Here is a 21487-nt window from a genome sequence, read left to right on the forward strand (position 1 = left end):
GACTCAGCAGGAGGCAGGACCTGCCCATCCTTGGGAAAGCCCCAGCCACGGCTGGGATGAGGCTACAGAGCAGCATGGGCCACCAGAGAGGTGTCCCAGCAGGGACATGCAGAGGGTCACTCCACGTGCTGTGTCCTGGGAAGCCTGCAGGGACATTTGGCTCCTTTCAAGATCTCGTGCTGGATCCAGCTGTGGTGCAACTTTAATTGGTGCTGCTCATCAGCCAGGGCTGGAACTTCAAAACAAGAATTTCCTCATGGTGACTAGTCCCAGATGAAGACATTTCTTGCCCTGCTGCAGTTTGGTTTCTTGGTTGGTTTTTATTTTCTAAGCACAGTATCTGCAGTTTCACCCCCGGTCGTTAAAGCTGCTGTAAAATGTGCAGTTTTGCTCATGATTTTCCTGTTCCTTGTAACAATTGTGCTCGTTTGCTTCAGCCTTTCTCCTCTGGCATGTGGCATCCCCCAAATAAACACTTGAGGCAGTCACCTGGTGTGGTTTTCTCTCTGACCAAAGAGTTTCGTGTTGAAACAAGTCTCCCCTTTTGCTGGGACCTGGAAGTGTTCCCTGACTTTCTCCTACCTTTGAAGTTTGCATTTAAAGGCACCAAAGAATCACGTGGCCTCATCTCCTGCCCTTCTCACCCCTTGTCCTCCAAAAACGTGGGCACTTAGTTTGTCAGGAGGGTGAAGGGGGTCTGCAGGGAGGGGGGGTTAGGGTGACTGAATCGCTCTGGGTGATGGGATGACCTGGCCAAGTGTGACACACAGGGAGATCTGGAGTGGCATTGGTGGGAACGAGCCATTCCTGGCAGTGTGGGAGGAGGGACAGAGGCAGCTGGGTTGAACTGGGCTGTTCTCTGTCCTTCTGCAGGGTCTCCTGAGTTGAGCGAGGCAGTTGGCCCAGTTAGATCAGAGCAGACTTTCAGACTCAGTTTCTCTTCCATCAACTGGTTTATCTTTCCAAGCTCTTTGTTTGCTTGGCCAACTTGGGTTATTCCCCAGCTGCCCCCCCTCTGGCTGACCACTGCTCCCAGCACACCACTGGCCTCCAGCTGTGCTTCCCTGTCCTCCAAGGTGCTCCCACTGCTCTGGTGCCCACAGCTGGTGCAGTCACGACAAACCCATGGCTCAGCCCTCAGTGCTTTTGGAGCATCCTACAATGGCTGGTGTGGAAGTGGGAAGGGTGATCATCACCCCTCCAGCTAACTCAGAGCTAATTGCTCAGTGTTCATGATGCTGGAGCCAGCCCTGCAGCTTTTACTGTTGCTGGACCAGCTAGGGATCCATGAGTTGCTTTTAAGTCCTCTCCAAAAGGTGAGACCATAGGAAGAGCAAGATCTCAACCCTCTGTCAAGCCCTACCCCTCCACAGAAGTAGAATATTTTTGATGAGCTGTATATTTAGAGTAAAAAACTCCCAGTGAGGTTTGACCTTTTGCTCAGGAGACCTTGAATCACATCCCTGGTCAACCGCAGACTGGCTCTGCCACCCGGGTGAGTCATTCCATTTATCCCAGGCTCCAGTTCCCTGCTTGTAAATGCTGGAGACAGAAACGGAGCAGCCATTGGGGAATGTCAGGGCTGCCAGCAGAGGCATGTCCCTGCTGGGATGGGGAGAAGGTTTGGGCAATGGTTGGAGACTCCAGGGAGCTGTAAAGGGACCTGAGATGGTGCTGAGTGAAGAGACATCACCTTCCCTCAGCCACCCCAACCCAGCTGCCTCTGTGTAAACTTGCCTCCAGCAAGTAACTCCTGACAGCAGGGCAGGACCAGGAGACAAAAGGTGCACAGAGGCTGTAGCTAAAACAAACAAGACACCAAAAAGCCTTATGTTCCTGTGATTGCACCAGCAATTCTCCCGGGCTGGACCCAGAGGTGACATCATTTCTGCCTTTTGCTGGGGGAGTGAAAATATTTTACGTGGCCTGAAATAAGTTTAATTTAATTTTGTAATGATTTCGCCCATTTTGAAAGTCTTTTGTAAAGCACAGGGAAAACACAGATGTCAAGAGTTTGAAGGGAAGTGTGGGAATGGAAAGCTTTGCTTTTTCTCCTGGAATTCTCCCTTTCTGTGCTTGAAGACTTAAGTTCAGTGCACACTGAGTTGCTGCTAAAATGAGCATTTTCCTCCAAGGCTTGAGCAGCTTTTCCCATATTCCTGCCCCTTTATTTTCATGGAATCACAGAATAATTTGGGTTGGAAGGGATCTTTAAAGTAATTTTCCCTCATGAAGGTTTTGGGTCCCAGGATGTTGCTTGAGATTCCCAGGGCCTCAAGCTGCCTGTTGGGTTTGAAGCTGGTGGTGATGTTGATCTCTGAAGCTTGGGTTGATTTCCCAAACTTGGCTGGAGACGCAGCCGTGACTCAACTCCCGTGTTACCCAAACGCTGAGGTCTCCATGTGGTGCTGCTGGAGGCAGCTCCTCCCAGCAGGGCTGGGAACGGGAAACGTTCTGATCACGTTGTCCCGCCCACAGAAAAAGAAAAAAAACCCCAACAAAAAGCCCCCAGCAGCCCCCCAAAGGAAGAATTAACCACATATTTGGTAATGCAGAGCGAAGCAGGGGGCGGCACCATCGCATGCGTGTGGGTCTGTGCGCGTGGGTAGATGTGATGGTACCTCCAGCAGCTCCACACCCTGGGCACCCTCCTGAGCCTGGCGGGTGGCGGGTGCTGGTGGAATCTGTTTGGCTGATAAATCAGGAGCGTGTTTGCAACTGGGTCCGTGGAGCCGGCACCGCCAGGTCCTGCCAGCGATGATTTGCCTCCACTCCAGACGGGAAGGGTTGCTGGGATCTGGCTCTTGACTTTGCCCCAAGAAGGGATTGGGGGGTTGTCAAGTCTTTTGGCTCGTGGTTGCAGTGATATTTGAGGTTGTGCTTCTGGACGTTCCAGGCTGGGTCAGAATTTGTCCCACCTGTAGATGCCCCATCCCTGGGGGTGTTGAAGGGCAGAGTGGATGGGGCTTGGAGCAACCTGGACTGGTGGGAGGTGTCCCTGTCCATGCAGGAGGTTGGATCTAGATGGTCTTTAAGGTTCCTTCCAACCCAAACCAGTCTAGACTTCAATGATTCTGTGGTATATATTTTTACCCCACCTCCCCCCGATCTGCTTCCCCACATGATCCAGGACCCAGGATGGGGTTGAGGAGGGTGTGGGATCAGCAGGCCATGCAGGGACTGTCATGGTTTTCAGTGGAAATGCCAGTTTAGTGGCTTATTATGGCTGGGTCCTGAGGCATTTTTGGGAACCAGTGTCTGGGCGATGTTTTTAGAGACATTTAAACATCTGAAGACATCAGGAGTTGCTAGTGTGGATTTTCAAGAAGTGCTTAATTGCCTGTGTCCTCTGGGAACTTCTGAGAACCTTGTTAGACAGCTACCAGCACAGTTAGACACCTCAATAGTCATAAAGACATTTGAACTTCAGAATTTTTAAGAAGTGGAAAACTTATGAAAAAAAAGAATTTCTCAATTAAAAAACCCCCCAACAATTAAAACAAGGCAGCAGTTGTTATTTGATAAGCAAGACAAAAGTATGAATGCAAGATGGGTCATAGTCTTATTATTGCAAGTTTAGCTCCTGAGCTAATCCGTTCCCACTGTGACATCAAACCCAGAGCATTCTGACAATCGTAATCTCATGGAATGGTTTGGGTGGGAAGGGACCTTAAAGCTCAGCCAGTCCCAACCTCCCTGCTATGGAATGGGACACCTCTCACCAGACCAGGTTGCTCCAGGCCCCATCCAGGGGGGCAGAGCACAGCTGACAAGCTTCTGCTTTTCTAAAACCTGGTGACTGGCTCCAGATGAGCTTTGTGAGGACTGGGGACTGCACAGGTGCTCCCCAGGAGGACAGCTGTGCCTGTCTGCCAGAAGGTGTTTGCATGTTAATCCTGAAGGCAGGCAGCTGAAAAACATGCATTTCCTCAAGTAAGAGTTATCGTAGCCTCTGATCCCCACATTCCTGTGTCTTCATGAGCTCAGCTCTCCAGCATCCTCTCCCCAGCTAATTGCATTTAAATCGTTTCAGGGTTTGTTAGGTGGGCAGCAGGGTTTTACTGCCTCCTGCTCTCAGAGCTGTCCCACTGTCTGTCCGCTTGTCCCACCACAGCAGCTGGGTTCCTGATGTATTCTCTGGCTCTTCTTGTGGTCTTGAAGCCTTCAGAAAATCCCAAAGTGATTTCCCATCTGTGATATTAATGACATTTCTTCACTGGTGCTGAAATTGTCTTGGCACAAAGACTCCAGGTCTCCCTTTCACTGAGAGTCTGGTCCAACAATAAATGAATTTCCAGTGCCAACCATTGCTCCAGTGTCTCATTTCTGGTAGGGTTTGACTTATCAAAAAGACTCCAAGCCTCATCAAAATGCAATTTGCTGAGCCCTGTCTCTAGATTGAGAAACTGCTCCTCAAAGCCAAAGGCAATTTTCCATGTAAAAAGAAGACTAAGGGTGTAACATAGGTGTGTTTTGGGAATTGTGAAAGCCGTGCTACAACTTGGCATGAACCCCAGCTCTTGCCTGCCATGAGGCTTTGGAGTGAAAGATCAAAATAGAGATAAACATAAGCAGGGAAACAACCACCATGGATGAAAGGTGAAAAAAAATAGAATACCGGTATCTCCTAGGGAGACTGTTACTATCCCACTGAGTATGAGACTCCTCAGTTGCTGCCCTTTGATAGACACAGTTGTGTCTTCTCAAAATTTTCTCCTGCATTACAGGGCGTGTTTCTGGGTAGGGTCAATGTTTGGCAAATTGGAGATGAAAATCTGTAAACCACGCCACGCTGATGAAGACAGTAACTGTCTCCTCCTTCACGCCCATGCAGACCCAGCCCACCTGCAGGAACAGATAAAAGGGAGCATCTCCTGCCCTGTGCTCAGAGGGACTCATTGCCCTTCTTGCTGCTCTCATCTCCTTGCAGCCCATCTCCCTTCATCTTCCTCATCTTCTTGATTTTGACTTTGGTTGGAAGAAGCCACCATGTCTCGGCAGTCTGTCTGCAGAAGCTTTGGAGGAGGGAGCAGAAGGGGCTACAGCTCTTGCTCTGCCATTGCTGGTGGCTATGGAGGAGGTGGCGGCAGAAGCAGGAGCAGCTACAGCTCATTCTCTGTGTCCAGGGGATTTGGAGGTGGTGGACGTTGTGGAGGGTTCACCAGCAAGAGTCTCCATAACATGGGTGGCAGTGGAAGGATTTCCATGGCTGGATGTTATGGCGCTGGAGGCTACGGAGGCAGGATGGGGGGCTTTGGTGGAGGCTACGGAGGACTAGGCAGCTTTGGTGGAGGAATGGGTGGAGGAGGAATGGGTGGCTTTGGAGGAATGGGTGGTGGTGGAATGTGTGGCTTTGGTGGAGGAATGGGTAGTTATGGTGGAGGAATGGGTGGCTTTGGTGGAGGAATGGGTGGTGGTGGTGGAATGGGTGGTGGAGGAATGGGTGGTTATGGTGCACCAGGATTTGGCATGCCTGGCTATGGTGGCCCTGGCAGAGGTGGCCCTGGAATCCAGCCAGTGCAGGTTGACTCAACGCTTCTACGGCCAGTGCACGTAGAGATTGATCCCCAGATCCAGCAAGTCAAAAACCACGAAAAAGAACAGATCAAGACACTTAACAATCAATTTGCCTCTTTCATTGACAAGGTGAGAGGGTGGGATTGTGTCTAATTAAGGGTCCAACTGCGAGGAACTTTCAAGCTCTGCAGAAATGTCCTTCTTTTGAGCTAAATATGAGTAGGCTGAGAAGCTTAAGCAGAGTCTCTTTAATAAGTGCTGCTCAAAAAGAGATGAGAATCTCTCTTCCATGCAAGATCAAAGCTTTGTCTTCAGGGCTTTCATCCAGCCTGTTGCACCAGGCTCAACTAATAGGTTCTTCTAGCAAGCAGGCTCAACGCCTCCAACATCTGCAGGTTTCAGCCACAAATTCTCCTCCTTTGCCCTTCTCTCTCCAAATACCCTCCTGCTAAATATTCCCTAAACCAAGTTTTTTTTCTCTTTTCTTCTCAATATCCAGGCTTTGAGATCCAGACTAGAAATCTAAGATTTCTACACTACCTAGGATGGGAATGTACTTGGAACTGGTGTCACTTTAAAGGCTCCTTTGACTTGACTTTAGAAATCTCCTCCTTTCCCTGATCTTGCAGTTTAGGCAACAACAGAAATTTAAACAAAAAAAGTTAATGGGTTCCCCATCATCCTGCAGAGGAGAACCTTTTAAGGTGATGAAGGAGGTGCCTTGGCTGCTGCTGCTCTTCCCCACTTCATGGTGGACCCTCCATGTGTTGGCTTGCAGGTCCGCTTCCTGGAGCAACAGAACAAGGTCCTCTCCACCAAGTGGGAGCTCCTCCAACAGCAAGGGCCTTCGGGGCCAAGGAAGAACCTCGATGCCATCTTTGAAAATTACATCCAGAACCTGAGGAGGCAGGTGGACGCTGTCTTGGCTCAGAGGGCACAGCTGGAGTCAGAGCTGCAGAACATGCAGCAATACGTGGAGGATTATAAGAGCAAGTAAGTGCAGGGTCAGACTGACCCAGAAAGCAACTCAATCAGCTTGGTAGTCTTCATCTCCTGGGGTATGTTTCTTCACACACCTGATTTCAATAGCAATTGTGGACATGCTTTTGTCATCTGAATATTTTATTCTGTGTTGTTTATTTTTTTCCCTTTACATTTTATTTTATTTTTTAAAATTTTGTTTGTTTAGTGTGACCTTAGGCAGGAAAAACCGGGAAACTCAGCTTATGTTTTCACTCTCCATAGGTATGAGGAAGAGATCAACAGGCGCACATCTGCGGAGAACGAGTTTGTGGTGCTCAAGAAGGTGAGTCCCACGCACTATGAAACCATCACTTGAATATCAGGCTTTTATCTGTGCTTTGAGGGGACTCCCTCTTGAATGGGAATTTGAAGAGACTGCGGGATGTGTGGGCTAAGATTTGAAGTCCTTTGTGTTTAATTTGCATAATTGAATAACACCACGAGGGCTGTTACCTGCAGCACAGCCTGTAATTCCCATGGTCCTGAAGGACTTCCAAGCAGATATGAAAATGTTCTCTCCTTTAGGATGTGGACAGTGCCTACATGACTAAAGTAGAGTTGGAAGCCAAGGTGGGAGCTCTGACGGACGAAATCAACTTCCTGAGGTGCATGTACGAGGAGGTAAGAGCTATCCTGGGCTGGCTGGAGGTGCCATGAGGCAGGTGGTGGGCAAAGACACTGAGGTTGTCCTGGGTGACCCTGTGGGTTTGGTGTGGAGAGGCTGCTTGGAGTTGCTGCTCTTGGCTGCCCTGCTGAGAGGGTGAGGAGGACTTGGGTGTTGGTTGCAGGAACTGGCCCAGATGCAGACGATCAGCCGGGACCTGTCTGTGGTGGTGTCCATGGACAACAACCGCCACCTGGACCTGGACAGCATCATCGAGGAGGTCAGGCGCCAGTACGAGCAGATCGCCCAGAGCAGCAGAGCTGAAGCTGAGGCTTGGTACCAGAGCCAGGTGAGTTGAGGAGCAGTCAAGGAACCTGGGGTGCTGGCTAGAGTTTGCAGATCATTTAGGACAAGGCGAGATGACATTTCTTTAAGCTGATGGTGCTGGAGCTCACTCGAGGAGGTCTTGAGAGAAACTGTTGCTTTTGCAGGATATGTCTCACTTTGGTCCAGGTGTGGAGAATCTCACTGTGGTGCACACCACAAGCCTTTCAGTAAAGGTGGCTAAAAATGTACCTTAATTAGAGAATGTCTGCCCAAAGTAGCTTCTGAAAAGCCAAGATATGGTTATTTGTGTGAGTAAGAGCAATTTCAAAGTTCAAAACTAATAATATTTGAGTCTTAGAACCATCTTTTACATCCATGGCATCCATGACCAACATGATAAGTTCTTGTAGCAGCACGTGAGCTATGGAACTGTTGACAAGCCTTGTCCAGGCATCAGGAGTGTCTCACTGAAGGTTTGCTTTGTCTTGCTCCCATCAGTATGAGCAGCTGCAGAGCACTGCTGGCAGGCATGGGGACAACCTCCGCAACACCAAGATAGAGATCCAGGAGCTGACCAGGAACATCCAGAGGCTGCGGGCTGAGATTGAGAACGTGAAGAAGCAGGTAGGGGTTGGTTAGTGTCTCATGGGACACTGGAATCTGGCTGGATCCCAAATGACCACGTGTGGGTCAGAAATGGTTTCTATAACCACTCCTTGTTTACTTTATGTAGATGTTACTTTCTTTCCCCTTGATTCCTCCACTTGGGGCTTGAGGGCTGACTCTAAGGGACCAAATTAGATCTGTGAAATGGCCCTTTTTAATTCCCCAGAACCAGCAGCTGCAGGCAGCTATTGCTGAGGCCGAGGAGCGGGGTGAGATGGCCCTGAAGGATGCCAGGATAAAACTGGAAGAGCTGGAAGGTGCTCTGCAGAAAGACAAGGAGGAGCTGGCTCGCTTGCTGAAGGAGTACCAGGAGCTGCTGAATGTCAAGATTGCTCTGGATGTTGAGATTGCCATGTACAGGAAACTGCTGGAAGGGGAGGAGAACAGGTAAACACCTGAAGTCTGATTTGAAAGGGTGTTGAGATCTGGGCTGGACACCTTGAGTTTTTATATATTAACAGGGTAACCGCAAACCAGCTCCTCTGGTGTAAATAGGTGGATGAGGCTATTGGCCCTCTGGGTGACATGTTGTGTAGTCAGGACTGACACTTGGCCACCCTGCTCAGTACAGGTGGTAGAACTACCTGTGAGTCATTTCTGTTGCGGTCAAATTTTTTAATTAACCTGAACTCTGGTAGAACCTCACTGAAAGGAGGAACTGCCAGTGCCTTCCCACCTTGGATGTTTCAGTGATAGCAAAGTTGCTGGGAAGGCTGGAATGGGAAAATGGTTTTAAACTGAAAACATAGTTCTCAGTTATTACAAGGTCTCCTTGGCTGGGGAGTTAACATTTACCCATTTCCCTCACAGGCTGTGCAACGACGGCATGTCCAACGTCAACGTCTGTAAGTATCTGTGTCTCTGTCCTGGTGGCCTGCTGACAGGCCACATCTTTTTGGAGCTGCAGCCTCCCAGGGGCCAGCAGGTATGTAACCTGTGCTTCTCCTCCAGCTGTGGTCGGCAGGACCACCACCATCTCTGGAGGCAGAGGAGGCATGGGAGGAGGCTTCGGAGGCGGCAGCGGCATGGGCGGAGGAATGGGAGGAGGCAGCTGTGGAGTCGGAGGCAGCATTGGAGGAGTCAGCTTTGGAGGAGGCAGCTTTGGAGGAGGCAGCTGTGGGATGGGGGGAGGGATGTACAGCGGGGGCTTCTCCTCGGGCAGCGGGAGGATGTGTGTCTCTGGAGGTGGCAACTTCAGCTCCGGAGGGGGATCGTCCTCCGTGCGCAGATGTGTCACCACCACCTCCGTCAAGTCTTCAGGAGTGCGATTCTGAGCCCCAGAGCCAGCCTGGCAAAGGAAAGCATCATCTCCTCTCTTCTCCTGGCAGCAGCCCAGCCTCCTCCTTAGCCCAGCTCCCACGTTCTGCAGCAACATGAACTGTGTCCCTCAGCACGCACCAGCTCACCCAGGGGCTCAGCCCCAGCAAGGGGCTCTGGCGGCACCACCGGGTCCCAGTGGCAGTAGCCACGCCCCGCGGGTCCGCAACCCCACACCCTGCCCGGCCCGAGGGCTGGTTGGCAGGAGGGAACTGCTCTGCCTCTCTCACTGGGTTGTACATTTCTGGCTGACTGACGGCAAATGTGTATAAAACTTCTCTTTGCTCATCTGTCTTATGTCCTCTGCTCTGTGGCCATGTTCCTGGGGTGCTTCTTCTTGCAGGACCTCATTCTTTTACCTGTGCCAGTGTGGGAGAAGGGTGGGTGTGGGGCAGGCAGGACTCGTCCCTTGGCACAGCTGGGGAGGGAGCATCTTCTGGGCAGGTGGCCAGTGGGAGCCACTGCCCCAGGGGGAACACCTAGCAGGTTTGCTCAACTTGTAGCTCCAGGTTGCCCCAGGCAGGAGCTCCCTCTGGAGCTGTGGCTTCCAGTTCCACTTCTCCTTGTTCTCCGTGGCCGCTGGTGGCATCTCACGCACACGTGGACTTCTCAGGAGCACAGCGCTTGCTCTTCAGTGCCAGGCCCCCTGTGCCATGGAACGAGATGTACTGTCCCTGCTCCCTTCCTCTTCTGTTTGTGGGATGTCCTACTTGCTTGGGATGTTGCCATTCTCAATAAATTGCAGAGAACATTCCCAACGTCTTAGTGTCTTTGCTTTGGAAGCTCCTTCCGGGCAAGGTGGTTTTTGCTGTTGGAGGAGCATCGTGGTGGGAAGGGGTGGGTTGTTTTGCTCAGTGTGTCGTGACTGAGCTTTGAGGCAACTGAGGGGTGTATGGAGAGAGTCAGGCAGGTGTCCAAGCATGGGTGATGCCTCTTGCCTCTCCTCCACGAGTGTCTGAAAGCAGGAGCCATGTCGGGAATGGGGGTTCTGGAAGTTCCACTCAAACCTCGTGCCGCAGCGCAGGGCCCCCGGGACGACCCAGGCGGTTTGAGCCCCTGCCCCTGACAGTCCCTGCTCATCATCTGCCAGTGGAGCAGGCTTTGGGACATGGCAGGTGAAGGAGAAGGCTGTGGCCTTGTGGGCAGAGGTGGAGAGCAGATTTGCAGCTACGTGGAAGCAGGACATGGTCACTGGCCAAGCGGCTGGTGCACACTAGGCTTGGCTGGGCAGGGCACACAGCTCAGCACCCTGTGAGCACCAGGGGTGCTTAAGAACCATGGGCTCATCCTGCCCTTCACTGCCCAGCAGTGGGAGCAGGGATGGCAGGAGGTATCCTGGACCTTGGGGGCCAGGTACACGTTGGGTCCCTGGAAAAGACGGAGAAGATCCCCAGGGTGTTCTCTGTACTTGGAGATCAAGTGGAAGAGCTCTGGTCTAGGTTGAAGAGAGCAACTGGGAGAAGAAAGTTGGTGTTTGATGTGTGCTTCAGGTCCCCCACCACAAGAAGAGATCAAAGAGACAGAAACCGCTTTCAGTTGTGGCTGAAACGTCCCACAACAACCTGTTGAGAGCTGCCGGTGTCCCCGTGGCAGGTCAGGAAGCTGCAGACGTTGGAAGAGGTCCAGGCAAGGCAGCAGGAAAGGAGAGAATCATGGAATGGTTTGGGTGGGAAGGAACCTTCAAGATCATCTAGATCCAACCCCTCTGCATGGGCAGGGACTCCTACCACCAGCCCAGGTTGCTCCAAGCTCCATTCAAGCTGCCCTTGAGCACTTCCAGGGATGGGGCAGTCACAGCTTCTCTGGGTTCCTACTGTCTCCCCACCCTCACAGGAAAGAATTTCCTCCTCATGTCTCATCAAAATCTCCCCTCCTCCAGTTTAAATACATTACTCCTCATCCTATCACTACACACTGTGGCAAGAAGTCCCTTCCCAGCTTTTCTGTAGGTCCTCTTCAGGAAATGGCAGGCTGCTATGAGGTCTCCTGGAAACCTTCTCCTGCCCAGGCTGAACAAGCCCAGGTCTCCCAGCCTTCCTTCACAGGAGAGGTGCTCCAGCCCTCTGAGCATCTTTTGGCCCCCTCTGGGCTTGATCCTGGTTACAGGGCTCTCAGAAGAGCCTTGAAGCCTTGAAACCCAGCAGCAGTGTTCAGGAGCTGGGGAAGGTGGCTGGGATGGCCCAAGCAGCAGATGAGGAGAAGGCCATGGCTGTGAGAAGCTGGGGCTGGGCCAAGAGCACTTTGGGATCTCACCTGGGGCAAGAGTCGCCTGGTTTTGTTCTCCATCTTAAGCCTGTGCTCAGTCCCAGCTTCCCAGTGGGGAGCCTGGTGCCAGGAAGCAACATCTCTCCACTGCCAAGTCTCCTCTGGAATGTCTCTACACTGGGAGACTGGCACATCCCTGTGTCACCTTCTGGTCTGCAGGGAATGGTCCTGCTGTAGAGATGTCGTGGTGTAGAGCTGTCCTGGTGGAGAGTTTTCTGTGGAGAGTTGTCTTTGTCTCCCCAGAGCTGCCAGCCTTGCAGCTGGAGCTGTTGGGACACCCTCGTGGGGCTGCCAGGACCTCTGTGCTGGGGGAGCTGCAGAGCTGCAGCCTGGCTTGGGCTCCATCTGCACCTTCTGCAGCGCTGACACTTTTGCTGGTGCTGATGCTTTGCTGCCCCAGCTCCTTGTGCAAGAGATCTGAAGGAGCGTCTGGAGCCCGGGCTGGGGATGGAGCCTCAGCTGGAGGAGGCTGCAGTGACTCTGGGGTTGGTGTAATCTTCACATCTTGTCTGAAGACGTCAGCGTGACTCAATGTGGGCGTCTTATCTGTAGGTGCAGAGTGTGGTCAGCATCCAGGCATCTGGCTGACTTGGCAGATCTTCCCCCTCGTTATGGAGCCGCCACGTGGGATGTTAGAACTGAGTCCCTCTGCCTGCCCAGAAAGGCATCTCTAGGCATTGGGCAGCCTGGGGGAGGCTGTGAGAAGAGACAAAGTCCCTCCCTGGCTTTCCTGTAGACCCTCCTCAGGTGCTGGAAGGCCACTACGAGGTGTCCGTGGAGCCTTCTCCTCTCCAGGCTGAGCAGCCTCAACTCTCTCAGCCCGTCTTCGTAGGAGAGCTGCTCCAGCCCTCTGAGCATCTTCGTGGTCCCCTCTGGACTTGCTCCAAAAGGTCTATTTCCTTCCTGTGTTGGGGGCTCCAGAACTGGACACAGCACTCCAGGTGGGGTCTCAACAGAGTGGAGTAGAGGGGCCAAATCCCCTCCCTCGACTCTCCTTCTTGGCAGATGCTCTTCCTTCCAGCTGCCTTAGAAAGGGAAAGTGTCCCCTGCCTGCTGTAGGGACAGCTGCCTGTTCTCCAGCTGCAGCTCCGAGAGGGCAGGCCACACACATCTGGATAACCCTCGGCCAGCTGTGACTTTTGTCCCTCAGGGGCAGGATAACCCTCATCCAACCATGACTTGTGTCCCTCAAGGGTTATGTTCTCCACCCCTCTACGCCCTGTTCCAGCATGAGCTGTGGTGTCCAGCAGCCTCCCTCTCAGTGACAGACACCGAGGTTTCTGTCTTTGATGCCTCTGGTGGCTTCTGCAAGTGATTCTCTGGGCGGGTTTTTCAGAGTCTTTGAAGTGCTGCTGCCTGCAGGCTGACGTTGTCAAACGTCAGGTGAGTTGCACAAGTCTTAGAGGAAACTGTGGAAATTCCTTATGAATGTTTGTGTTCATATGTAGGTCTTTTCGATGACCTTAAATTCATTTTCGTTAGTCTTTTGAAGGGCTGTAATATATTTTTACTCTGTCAGTTTTTGATTACTGGTGCTGGCTATTATATAAAGAGAATGTGAAAAGTCTTTGTGCATTTCGCTCATGAACTTAAATATAGATTTTAGTGATAACATCCAAATAAATAATACCCTCATTATGCCTTTAAAATAGTACCTGCAGACCTAATTTTCTTTTTAACCAGCACCTACAATCTAGTTTCTTTAGGATGCTGCACATCAGTTTCATTGTGCAGTTTCTTTTTTCATCCTGAACATTATAATTACTTACAATTTCATTTACAGGCAGTCAGAAAATGGGCTTCTTTATTACAGAGACATACTACAGAGTGCATTTATAAAATAAGTTGTTTTTTTCTCCACAGAGTATTAGAAATCAAGAGAATATACTGTGCCTTAGACGTTGTAACAGCTCCACTTCTCAGTAGGTTTTCCCACTCCAGTTGTCTCATCTTTGCACATAACCAGGTAAACACGAGGTCAGCAGCACCTATCTGAGCAGAGCAGCAGGAACCCCTCACCCAATTGTCCATCTGTCTTTCTGCTTCCCCAGTGCTTGTCTGTTTGTCTCCAGTCGTGGTCACCAAAGCAGCTGCCCAACAGGTCCCATTGTTCCTCCACAGGTTGTTCCCCGTTACCCTCAGAAGAGCTCAGAGAAGGAGTTCAGTGACTCAGGTTGTCTTGTTCCCTTTGCTCCAGCATCATCCCAGGTCCCAGCTGGTTGTCACAGATTTGGGAAGATTGCAGGGAATTTAATCCTCAGGTAGAAGACACTCCCATTCAAAGCGACACCACGCACACTCCAACGAGATGTTTTTCCTTTCTACCAGCAGAATATGCTGAGTCTCTTAAAATTTCAGTTCCCATTCAAGGTTGGGAAACTTCCTGTAAAATGCCAAAGGCGGCTCAACATATAAAAAGGGGATTTAGGGTGTGTTTATGGAATTGTGAAAGCTATATTATAGCTGGGATTTAATAAAAAATTATTCCCGTGGAGCTTTGATCAGGAAGATCTGTATCTAGAATTATTTGGAACCATTAATGAAGGCTGGAAACCCAATGAGGGGGCTGCAGAAAAGGGCATTACTGTGGAAGAACAATTCTAAGTGTCACAAAGATGCAAGAGTCCAGTTAGTCACTGAGACCTGCCTCAATGTTCTTGTTCTTTTATTCACTTCTATATTGCAGGGTGTGTTTCTAGGCAGGCCCAAATATGGTAAGGCTCAACTGAGAATCTGTCAACAACACCAAGATGATGAAAATAAAATTGGTTTCCACCTTCACACCCAAGCTGCCCCAGCCCACCTCCAAAAGTGAATAAAAGGGAGTGTCTGGTACTGTGGAGCCAGAGAAGACTGGGCACACTTCTCTCTGCGCTCATCTCCTTGCAGCACAGCTCTGTGGGTCTTTCTGATCTTCTTGATTTTTACTCTGCTTGGAAGAAGCCACCATGTCTCGGCAGTCTGTCTGCAGAAGCTTTGGAGGAGGGGGTAGAAGGGGCTACAGCTCTTGTTCTGCCATCGGTGGTGGTTTTGGAGGAGGAGGTGGCAGAAGCAAGATCAGTTACAGTTCATACTCCTCATCCAGGGGAGGTGGAGGAGGTGGACACTGTGTAGGCTATAGCAGCAGAAGCCTCCATAGCCTGGGTGGCAGCAGAAGAATTGCTGTGGGTGGATGCTACAGTGGTGGAGGCTACGGAGGCAGGATGGGTGGCTTTGGTGGAGGCTACGGAGGAGGAATGGGTGGTTTTGGTGGAGGAATAGGTGGAGGAATCGCTGGCTTTGGTGGAGGAATGGGTGGTGGTGGAATGGGTGGTGGAGGAATGGGTGGTTTTGGTGGAGGAATAGGTGGAGGAATCGCTGGCTTTGGTGGAGGAATGGGTGGTGGTGGAATGGGTGGTGGAGGAATGGGTGGTTTTGGTGGAGGAATAGGTGGAGGAATTGGTGGCTTTGGTGGCTCTGGCTTCCCTGGAGGCATCCAACCAGTGCAAGTTGACCCGACCCTTCTGCGACCGGTCCATGTTGAGATTGACCCCCAGATCCAACAAGTGAAAAACCAGGAGAAGGAGCAGATCAAGATCCTCAACAACCAGTTTGCCTCCTTCATTGACAAGGTGAGACTTTAGGACCATGCTCGTTGGAGGCAAGAGCCACAAATGCTGCTCCTGGGGTGTGAAAGGGAAAGTTTTTGTTGCCAACAACCACTTGTTAGAGTCCGCAGGAGCGATGCCTGAGCAGCCAGGAGTTATTAAGCTCTTATGAAGTAAGACCAACCAGCAGACGAAGTTTCCAAGCTAGTGGAAGATTAAAGAGACTATTGGCTGGACTTTCTGCAGATTCTCTTGCTGAGGCATCTCTAGAGCCTAATTTTGAGTGATTCAGGGTAAAGTCATCATCATAAATTTACTTGTCCTCAGAGTTCTCATTACGGTGCTTTTTTTCCACGGCAATGCTTCTATAAACTTAGGAGGGTTAAATGTCCTTCCAAAACTCTTGGATTATTTTAATTTTAAATAGAAACCAAAGAAACACGAGGCCTCCTGTAAGAGAATTTATGCACAGTTAGAAGAAGAAAATTGCTTTTTTGAGCTGACAACAGCACAGGTCATGCAGCATGAGAGCCTGATGTGGTGAAGACAGGGATGGTGTTTTCTGTTGGCAAGAACTTCTTGTCCCAAAGCAAGAAGTTCAGAATGACTCAAAATTTATTAATGCTTCCCAGACACATTAGGAGCTTGGATGTTTGAATGAGCCATAGCTGGAGATTTGGGGAATTATTCCCTTGGCCTCCCTGCTGAGACCAAGGTTGGAGCAGGGTGAGGTCTTCATGAGGGACTATCTCACACCACATTTTGGGCTTGCAGGTCCGCTTCTTGGAGCAACAGAACAAGGTCCTCTCCACCAAGTGGGAGCTCCTCCAACAGCAAGGGCCTTCCGGGCCAAGGAAGAACCTCGATGTCATCTTTGAAAATTACATCCAGAACCTGAGGAGAAAGCTGGAGGCCATCTTGGCTCAGAGGGGCCAGCTGGAGTCGGAGCTGCAGAACATGCGTCAGTACGTGGAGGATTACAAGTGCAAGTAAGTGTAGAGACAGACCAAGGAGAGGGGAGGCCTAGTGAGCCAGGCCAGATTGGAGATCTCCACAGTGTCTTCCCTCTGCTCTGGAGCTCTGTAGAAAGAGTACTCAGGCTGCCCAGGAGGGAAGTGGGGTCCCAGTGCTTGGCTGAGGAGCAGCCCAAGAGCCTCATCTTGTCTTGTCCCCCTAACAGGTATGAAGAAGAGATCAACAGGCGCACGGCTGCTGAGAATGAGTTTGTGGTGCTCAAGAAGGTGAGTCCCAGGGGCATGGGAGGAGCGTGTGGGGGAATAGGCTGCAAAGACTTGGAAGGAGGCAGCACCAAGAAGAATAGCTTCCAACAGGATGTGTTGGCTGCCAACAGCTCTTCTGGAATGGGGTGAAGCTGTTGTTTCTCTGTGTCGTCTCTCCTTTAGGATGTGGACTGTGCCTACATGACTAAAGTAGAGTTGGAAGCCAAGGTGGGAGCTCTGACGGACGAAATCAACTTCCTGAGGTGCATGTACGAGGAGGTAAGAGCTATCCTGGGCTGGCTGGAGGTGCCATGAGGCAGGTGGTGGGCAAAGACACTGAGGTTGTCCTGGGTGACCCTGTGGGTTTGGTGTGGAGAGGCTGCTTGGAGTTGCTGCTCTTGGCTGCCCTGCTGAGAGGGTGAGGAGGACTTGGGTGTTGGTTGCAGGAACTGGCCCAGATGCAGACGATCAGCCGGGACCTGTCTGTGGTGGTGTCCATGGACAACAACCGCCACCTGGACCTGGACAGCATCATCGAGGAGGTCAGGCGCCAGTACGAGCAGATCGCCCAGAGCAGCAGAGCTGAAGCTGAGGCTTGGTACCAGAGCAGGGTGAGTTGGGGAGTGCTCAAGGTGCTTGGACAGTCTGTGCTGTTGGCTGCCTCCCTGGCCATGGAGAAGGAGCTGTCTGAGTGACACTGATGGGTTGCTTTGTGTCTGTGTGGTCAGTATGAAGAGCTGCAGAGCACTGCTGGCAGGCATGGGGACAACCTCCGCAACACCAAGATAGAGATCCAGGAGCTGACCAGGAATGTCCAGAGGCTGCGGGCTGAGATTGAGAACGTGAAGAAGCAGGTAGGGGCTCCTCAGCACCTTGTTGGGTGGTGACATTGAGCTGTGTCCCAGCTGAGCTGGGTGGTGTGCCAGGGGAAGGGTGAGGGGAACGCAGTCATTGGAACTCAGGTCCTTTGGATGAGGTGGATGGTTCCTGCCTGTTGTCCATCCATTTTGTGCTCCAGGCACTGCTCCAGTGGAGGATGTGCAGAAGGGACCCAAGCAACAGCTTTTCTTTTTCTCAGAACCAGCAGCTGCAGGCAGCTATTGCTGAGGCCGAGGAGCGGGGCGAGATGGCCCTGAAAGATGCCAGGAGGAAGCTGGAGGAGCTGGAATGTGCCCTGAGCAAGGACAAGGAGGAGCTGGCTCGCTTGCTGAAGGAGTACCAGGAGCTGCTGAACATCAAGATTGCTCTGGATGTTGAGATCGCCATGTACAGGAAGCTGCTGGAAGGGGAGGAGAACAGGTACCTGTCCTGTGTCCAAATTCTTAACAGATTTTATTGTGTGGGTAAATCCTTGCCCATGTTCTAAAGATAAATTACATGTCTCTCCTGCTCTGATTACCAGTCTTCACTATGTTTTCTGCACTGTTCATAGAATGTTAGGTTCAAGGCTGCTGATTTATTTTAAAGAATAATCATGATATTAAGGAAGAGAAGTGTAAAAAACCTTCTAAAAAAAGGGAAATTCTCAACTGGAGGAGCGTGTTCTTCCCCTTGGATTAACTGCTCCTGTTTTCCCTCACAGGCTGTGCAACGACGGCATGTCCAACGTCAACGTCTGTAAGTATCTGTGTCTCTGTCCTGGTGGCCTGCTGACAGGCCACATCTTTTTGGAGCTGCAGCCTCCCAGGGGCCAGCAGGTATGTAACTTGTGCTTCTCCTCCAGCTGTGGTCGGCAGGACCACCACCATCTCTGGAGGCAGAGGAGGCATGGGAGGAGGCTTCGGAGGCGGCAGCGGCATGGGCGGAGGAATGGGAGGAGGCAGCTGTGGAGTTGGAGGCAGCATTGGAGGAGTCAGCTTTGGAGGAGGCAGCTTTGGAGGAGGCAGCTGTGGGATGGGGGGAGGGATGTACAGCGGGGGCTTCTCCTCGGGCAGCGGGAGGATGTGTGTCTCTGGAGGTGGCAACTTCAGCTCCGGAGGGGGATCGTCCTCCGTGCGCAGATGTGTCACCACCACCTCCGTCAAGTCTTCAGGAGTGCGATTCTGAGCCCCAGAGCCAGCCTGGCAAAGGAAAGCATCATCTCCTCTCTTCTCCTGGCAGCAGCCCAGCCTCCTCCTTAGCCCAGCTCCCACGTTCTGCAGCAACATGAACTGTGTCCCTCAGCACGCACCAGCTCACCCAGGGGCTCAGCCCTAGCAAGGGGCTCTGGCAGCACCACCGGGTCCCAGTGGCAGCAGCCCTGGCCAGCTGCTCGTCAGCCCCAGCCCTGGGATGGAGTCACCATCTGAGCCAAGACAAGTCTCACTGGTGGCTGCCCGGCCCGAGGGCTGGTTGGCAGGAGGGAACTGCTCTGCCTCTCTCACTGGGTTGTACATTTCTGGCTGCCTGACGGCAAATGTGTATAAAACTTCTCTTTGCTCATCTGTCTTATGTCCTCTGCTCTGTGGTCATGTTCCTGGGGTGCTTCTTCTTGCAGGACCTCATTCTTTTACCTGTGCCAGCGTGGGAGAAGGGTGGGTGTGGGGCAGGCAGGACTCGTCCCTTGGCACAGCTGGGGAGGGAGCATCTTCTGGGCAGGTGGCCAGTGGGAGCCACTGCCCCAGGGGGGAAAATGTCTTAGTGTCTTTGCTTTGGAAGCCCCCTCCGGGCAAGGTGGTTTTTGCTGTTGGAGGAGCATCGTGGTGGGAAGGGGTGGGTTGTTTTGCTCAGTGTGTCGTGACTGAGCTTTAAGGCAACTGAGGGGTGTATGGAGAGAGTCAGGCAGGTGTCCAAGCATGGGTGATGCCTCTTGCCTCTCCTCCACGAGTGTCTGAAAGCAGGAGCCATGTCGGGAATGGGGGTTCTGGAAGTTCCACTCAAACCTCGTGCCGCAGCGCAGGTGGGTCTGGGGAACTGTCCCAGTGTTCACTGCTTGGCCCCTGGACCAACCAAGCGGGTTGAGCACCTGCACCTGACAGTCCCTGCTCATCATCTGCCAGTGGAGCAGGCTTTGGGACATGGCAGGTGAAGGAGAAGGCTGTGGCCTTGTGGGCAGAGGTGGAGAGCAGATTTGCAGCTACGTGGAAGCAGGACATGGTCACTGGCCAAGCGGCTGGTGCACACTAGGCTTGGCTGGGCAGGGCACACAGCTCAGCACCCTGTGAGCACCAGGGGTGCTTAAGAACCATGGGCTCATCCTGCCCTTCACTGCCCAGCAGTGGGAGCAGGGATGGCAGGAGGTATCCTGGACCTTGGGGGCCAGGTACACGTTGGGTCCCTGGAAAAGACGGAGAAGATCCCCAGGGTGTTCTCTGTACTTGGAGATCAAGTGGAAGAGCTCTGGTCTAGGTTGAAGAGAGCAACTGGGAGAAGAAAGTTGGTGTTTGATGTGTGCTTCAGGTCCCCCACCACAAGAAGAGATCAAAGAGACAGAAACCGCTTTCAGTTGTGGCTGAAACGTCCCACAACAACCTGTTGAGAGCTGCCGGTGTCCCCGTGGCAGGTCAGGAAGCTGCAGACGTTGGAAGAGGGCCAGGCAAGGCAGCAGGAAAGGAGAGGATCATGGAATGGTTTGGGTGGGAAGGAACCTTCAAGATCATCTAGATCCAACCCCTCTGCATGGGCAGGGACTCCTACCACCAGCCCAGGTTGCTCCAAGCTCCATTCAAGCTGCCCTTGAGCACTTCCAGGGATGGGGCAGTCACAGCTTCTCTGGGTTCCTACTGTCTCCCCACCCTCACAGGAAAGAATTTCCTCCTCATGTCTCATCAAAATCTCCCCTCCTCCAGTTTAAATACATTACTCCTCATCCTATCACTACACACTGTGGCAAGAAGTCCCTTCCCAGCTTTTCTGTAGGTCCTCTTCAGGAAATGGCAGGCTGCTATGAGGTCTCCTGGAAACCTTCTCCTGCCCAGGCTGAACAAGCCCAGGTCTCCCAGCCTTCCTTCACAGGAGAGGTGCTCCAGCCCTCTGAGCATCTTTTGGCCCCCTCTGGGCTTGATCCTGGTTACAGGGCTCTCAGAAGAGCCTTGAAGCGGGTCTCCCCACCCTCCCAGGGGAGAACTTCCTCCTCATGTCTAATCTAAATCTCTCCTTCTCCAGTTTGAAGACATTACTCCTCATTCTATCACTACACACCGGGGTTTGGCCAGGGGCAAGAGTCGCCTGGTTTTGTTCTCCATCTTAAGCCTGTGCTCAGTCCCAGCTTCCCAGTGGGGAGCCTGGTGCCAGGAAGCAACATCTCTCCACTGCCAAGTCTCCTCTGGAATGTCTCTACACTGGGAGACTGGCACATCCCTGTGTCACCTTCTGGTCTGCAGGGAATGGTCCTGCTGTAGAGATGTCGTGGTGTAGAGCTGTCCTGGTGGAGAGTTTTCTGTGGAGAGTTGTCTTTGTCTCCCCAGAGCTGCCAGCCTTGCAGCTGGAGCTGTTGGGACACCCTCGTGGGGCTGCCAGGACCTCTGTGCTGGGGGAGCTGCAGAGCTGCAGCCTGGCTTGGGCTCCATCTGCACCTTCTGCAGCGCTGACACTTTTGCTGGTGCTGATGCTTTGCTGCCCCAGCTCCTTGTGCAAGAGATCTGAAGGAGCGTCTGGAGCCCGGGCTGGGGATGGAGCCTCAGCTGGAGGAGGCTGCAGTGACTCTGGGGTTGGTGTAATCTTCACATCTTGTCTGAAGACGTCAGCGTGACTCAATGTGGGCGTCTTATCTGTAGGTGCAGAGTGTGGTCAGCATCCAGGCATCTGGCTGACTTGGCAGATCTTCCCCCTCGTTATGGAGCCGCCACGTGGGATGTTAGAACTGAGTCCCTCTGCCTGCCCAGAAAGGCATCTCTAGGCATTGGGCAGCCTGGGGGAGGCTGTGAGAAGAGACAAAGTCCCTCCCTGGCTTTCCTGTAGACCCTCCTCAGGTGCTGGAAGGCCACTACGAGGTGTCCGTGGAGCCTTCTCCTCTCCAGGCTGAGCAGCCTCAACTCTCTCAG

General features: G+C 52.2%; 2 protein-coding genes across 2 annotated transcripts; both read left to right on the forward strand.

Moving 5' to 3' along the window:
- Nucleotides 1-4989: 4989 nt before the first annotated feature.
- LOC104391433 (keratin, type II cytoskeletal 6C-like) lies at nucleotides 4990-9411 on the forward strand. Its single transcript, XM_010000707.1, has 10 exons — nucleotides 4990-5299; nucleotides 5384-5646; nucleotides 6296-6510; nucleotides 6763-6823; nucleotides 7066-7161; nucleotides 7329-7493; nucleotides 7970-8101; nucleotides 8310-8524; nucleotides 8948-8982; nucleotides 9089-9411. Exons 1-10 carry the CDS (start codon nucleotides 4990-4992, stop codon nucleotides 9409-9411), a joined length of 1815 nt encoding a protein of 604 aa, XP_009999009.1.
- A 5256-nt stretch (nucleotides 9412-14667) lies between these two features.
- On the forward strand, nucleotides 14668-18572 carry LOC104391434 (keratin, type II cytoskeletal 6C-like). Its single transcript, XM_010000708.1, has 10 exons — nucleotides 14668-15028; nucleotides 15122-15330; nucleotides 16081-16295; nucleotides 16487-16547; nucleotides 16710-16805; nucleotides 16973-17137; nucleotides 17255-17380; nucleotides 17605-17825; nucleotides 18109-18143; nucleotides 18250-18572. The coding sequence occupies exons 1-10, from the start codon at nucleotides 14668-14670 to the stop codon at nucleotides 18570-18572; spliced, it is 1812 nt and encodes a 603-aa protein (XP_009999010.1).
- The last annotated feature ends 2915 nt before the right edge of the window (nucleotides 18573-21487 follow it).

This window comes from Chaetura pelagica, unplaced genomic scaffold (assembly GCF_000747805.2).
Source record: "Chaetura pelagica isolate M959 unplaced genomic scaffold, ChaPel_1.0 scaffold966, whole genome shotgun sequence".
Lineage (NCBI taxonomy): Eukaryota > Metazoa > Chordata > Aves > Apodiformes > Apodidae > Chaetura > Chaetura pelagica.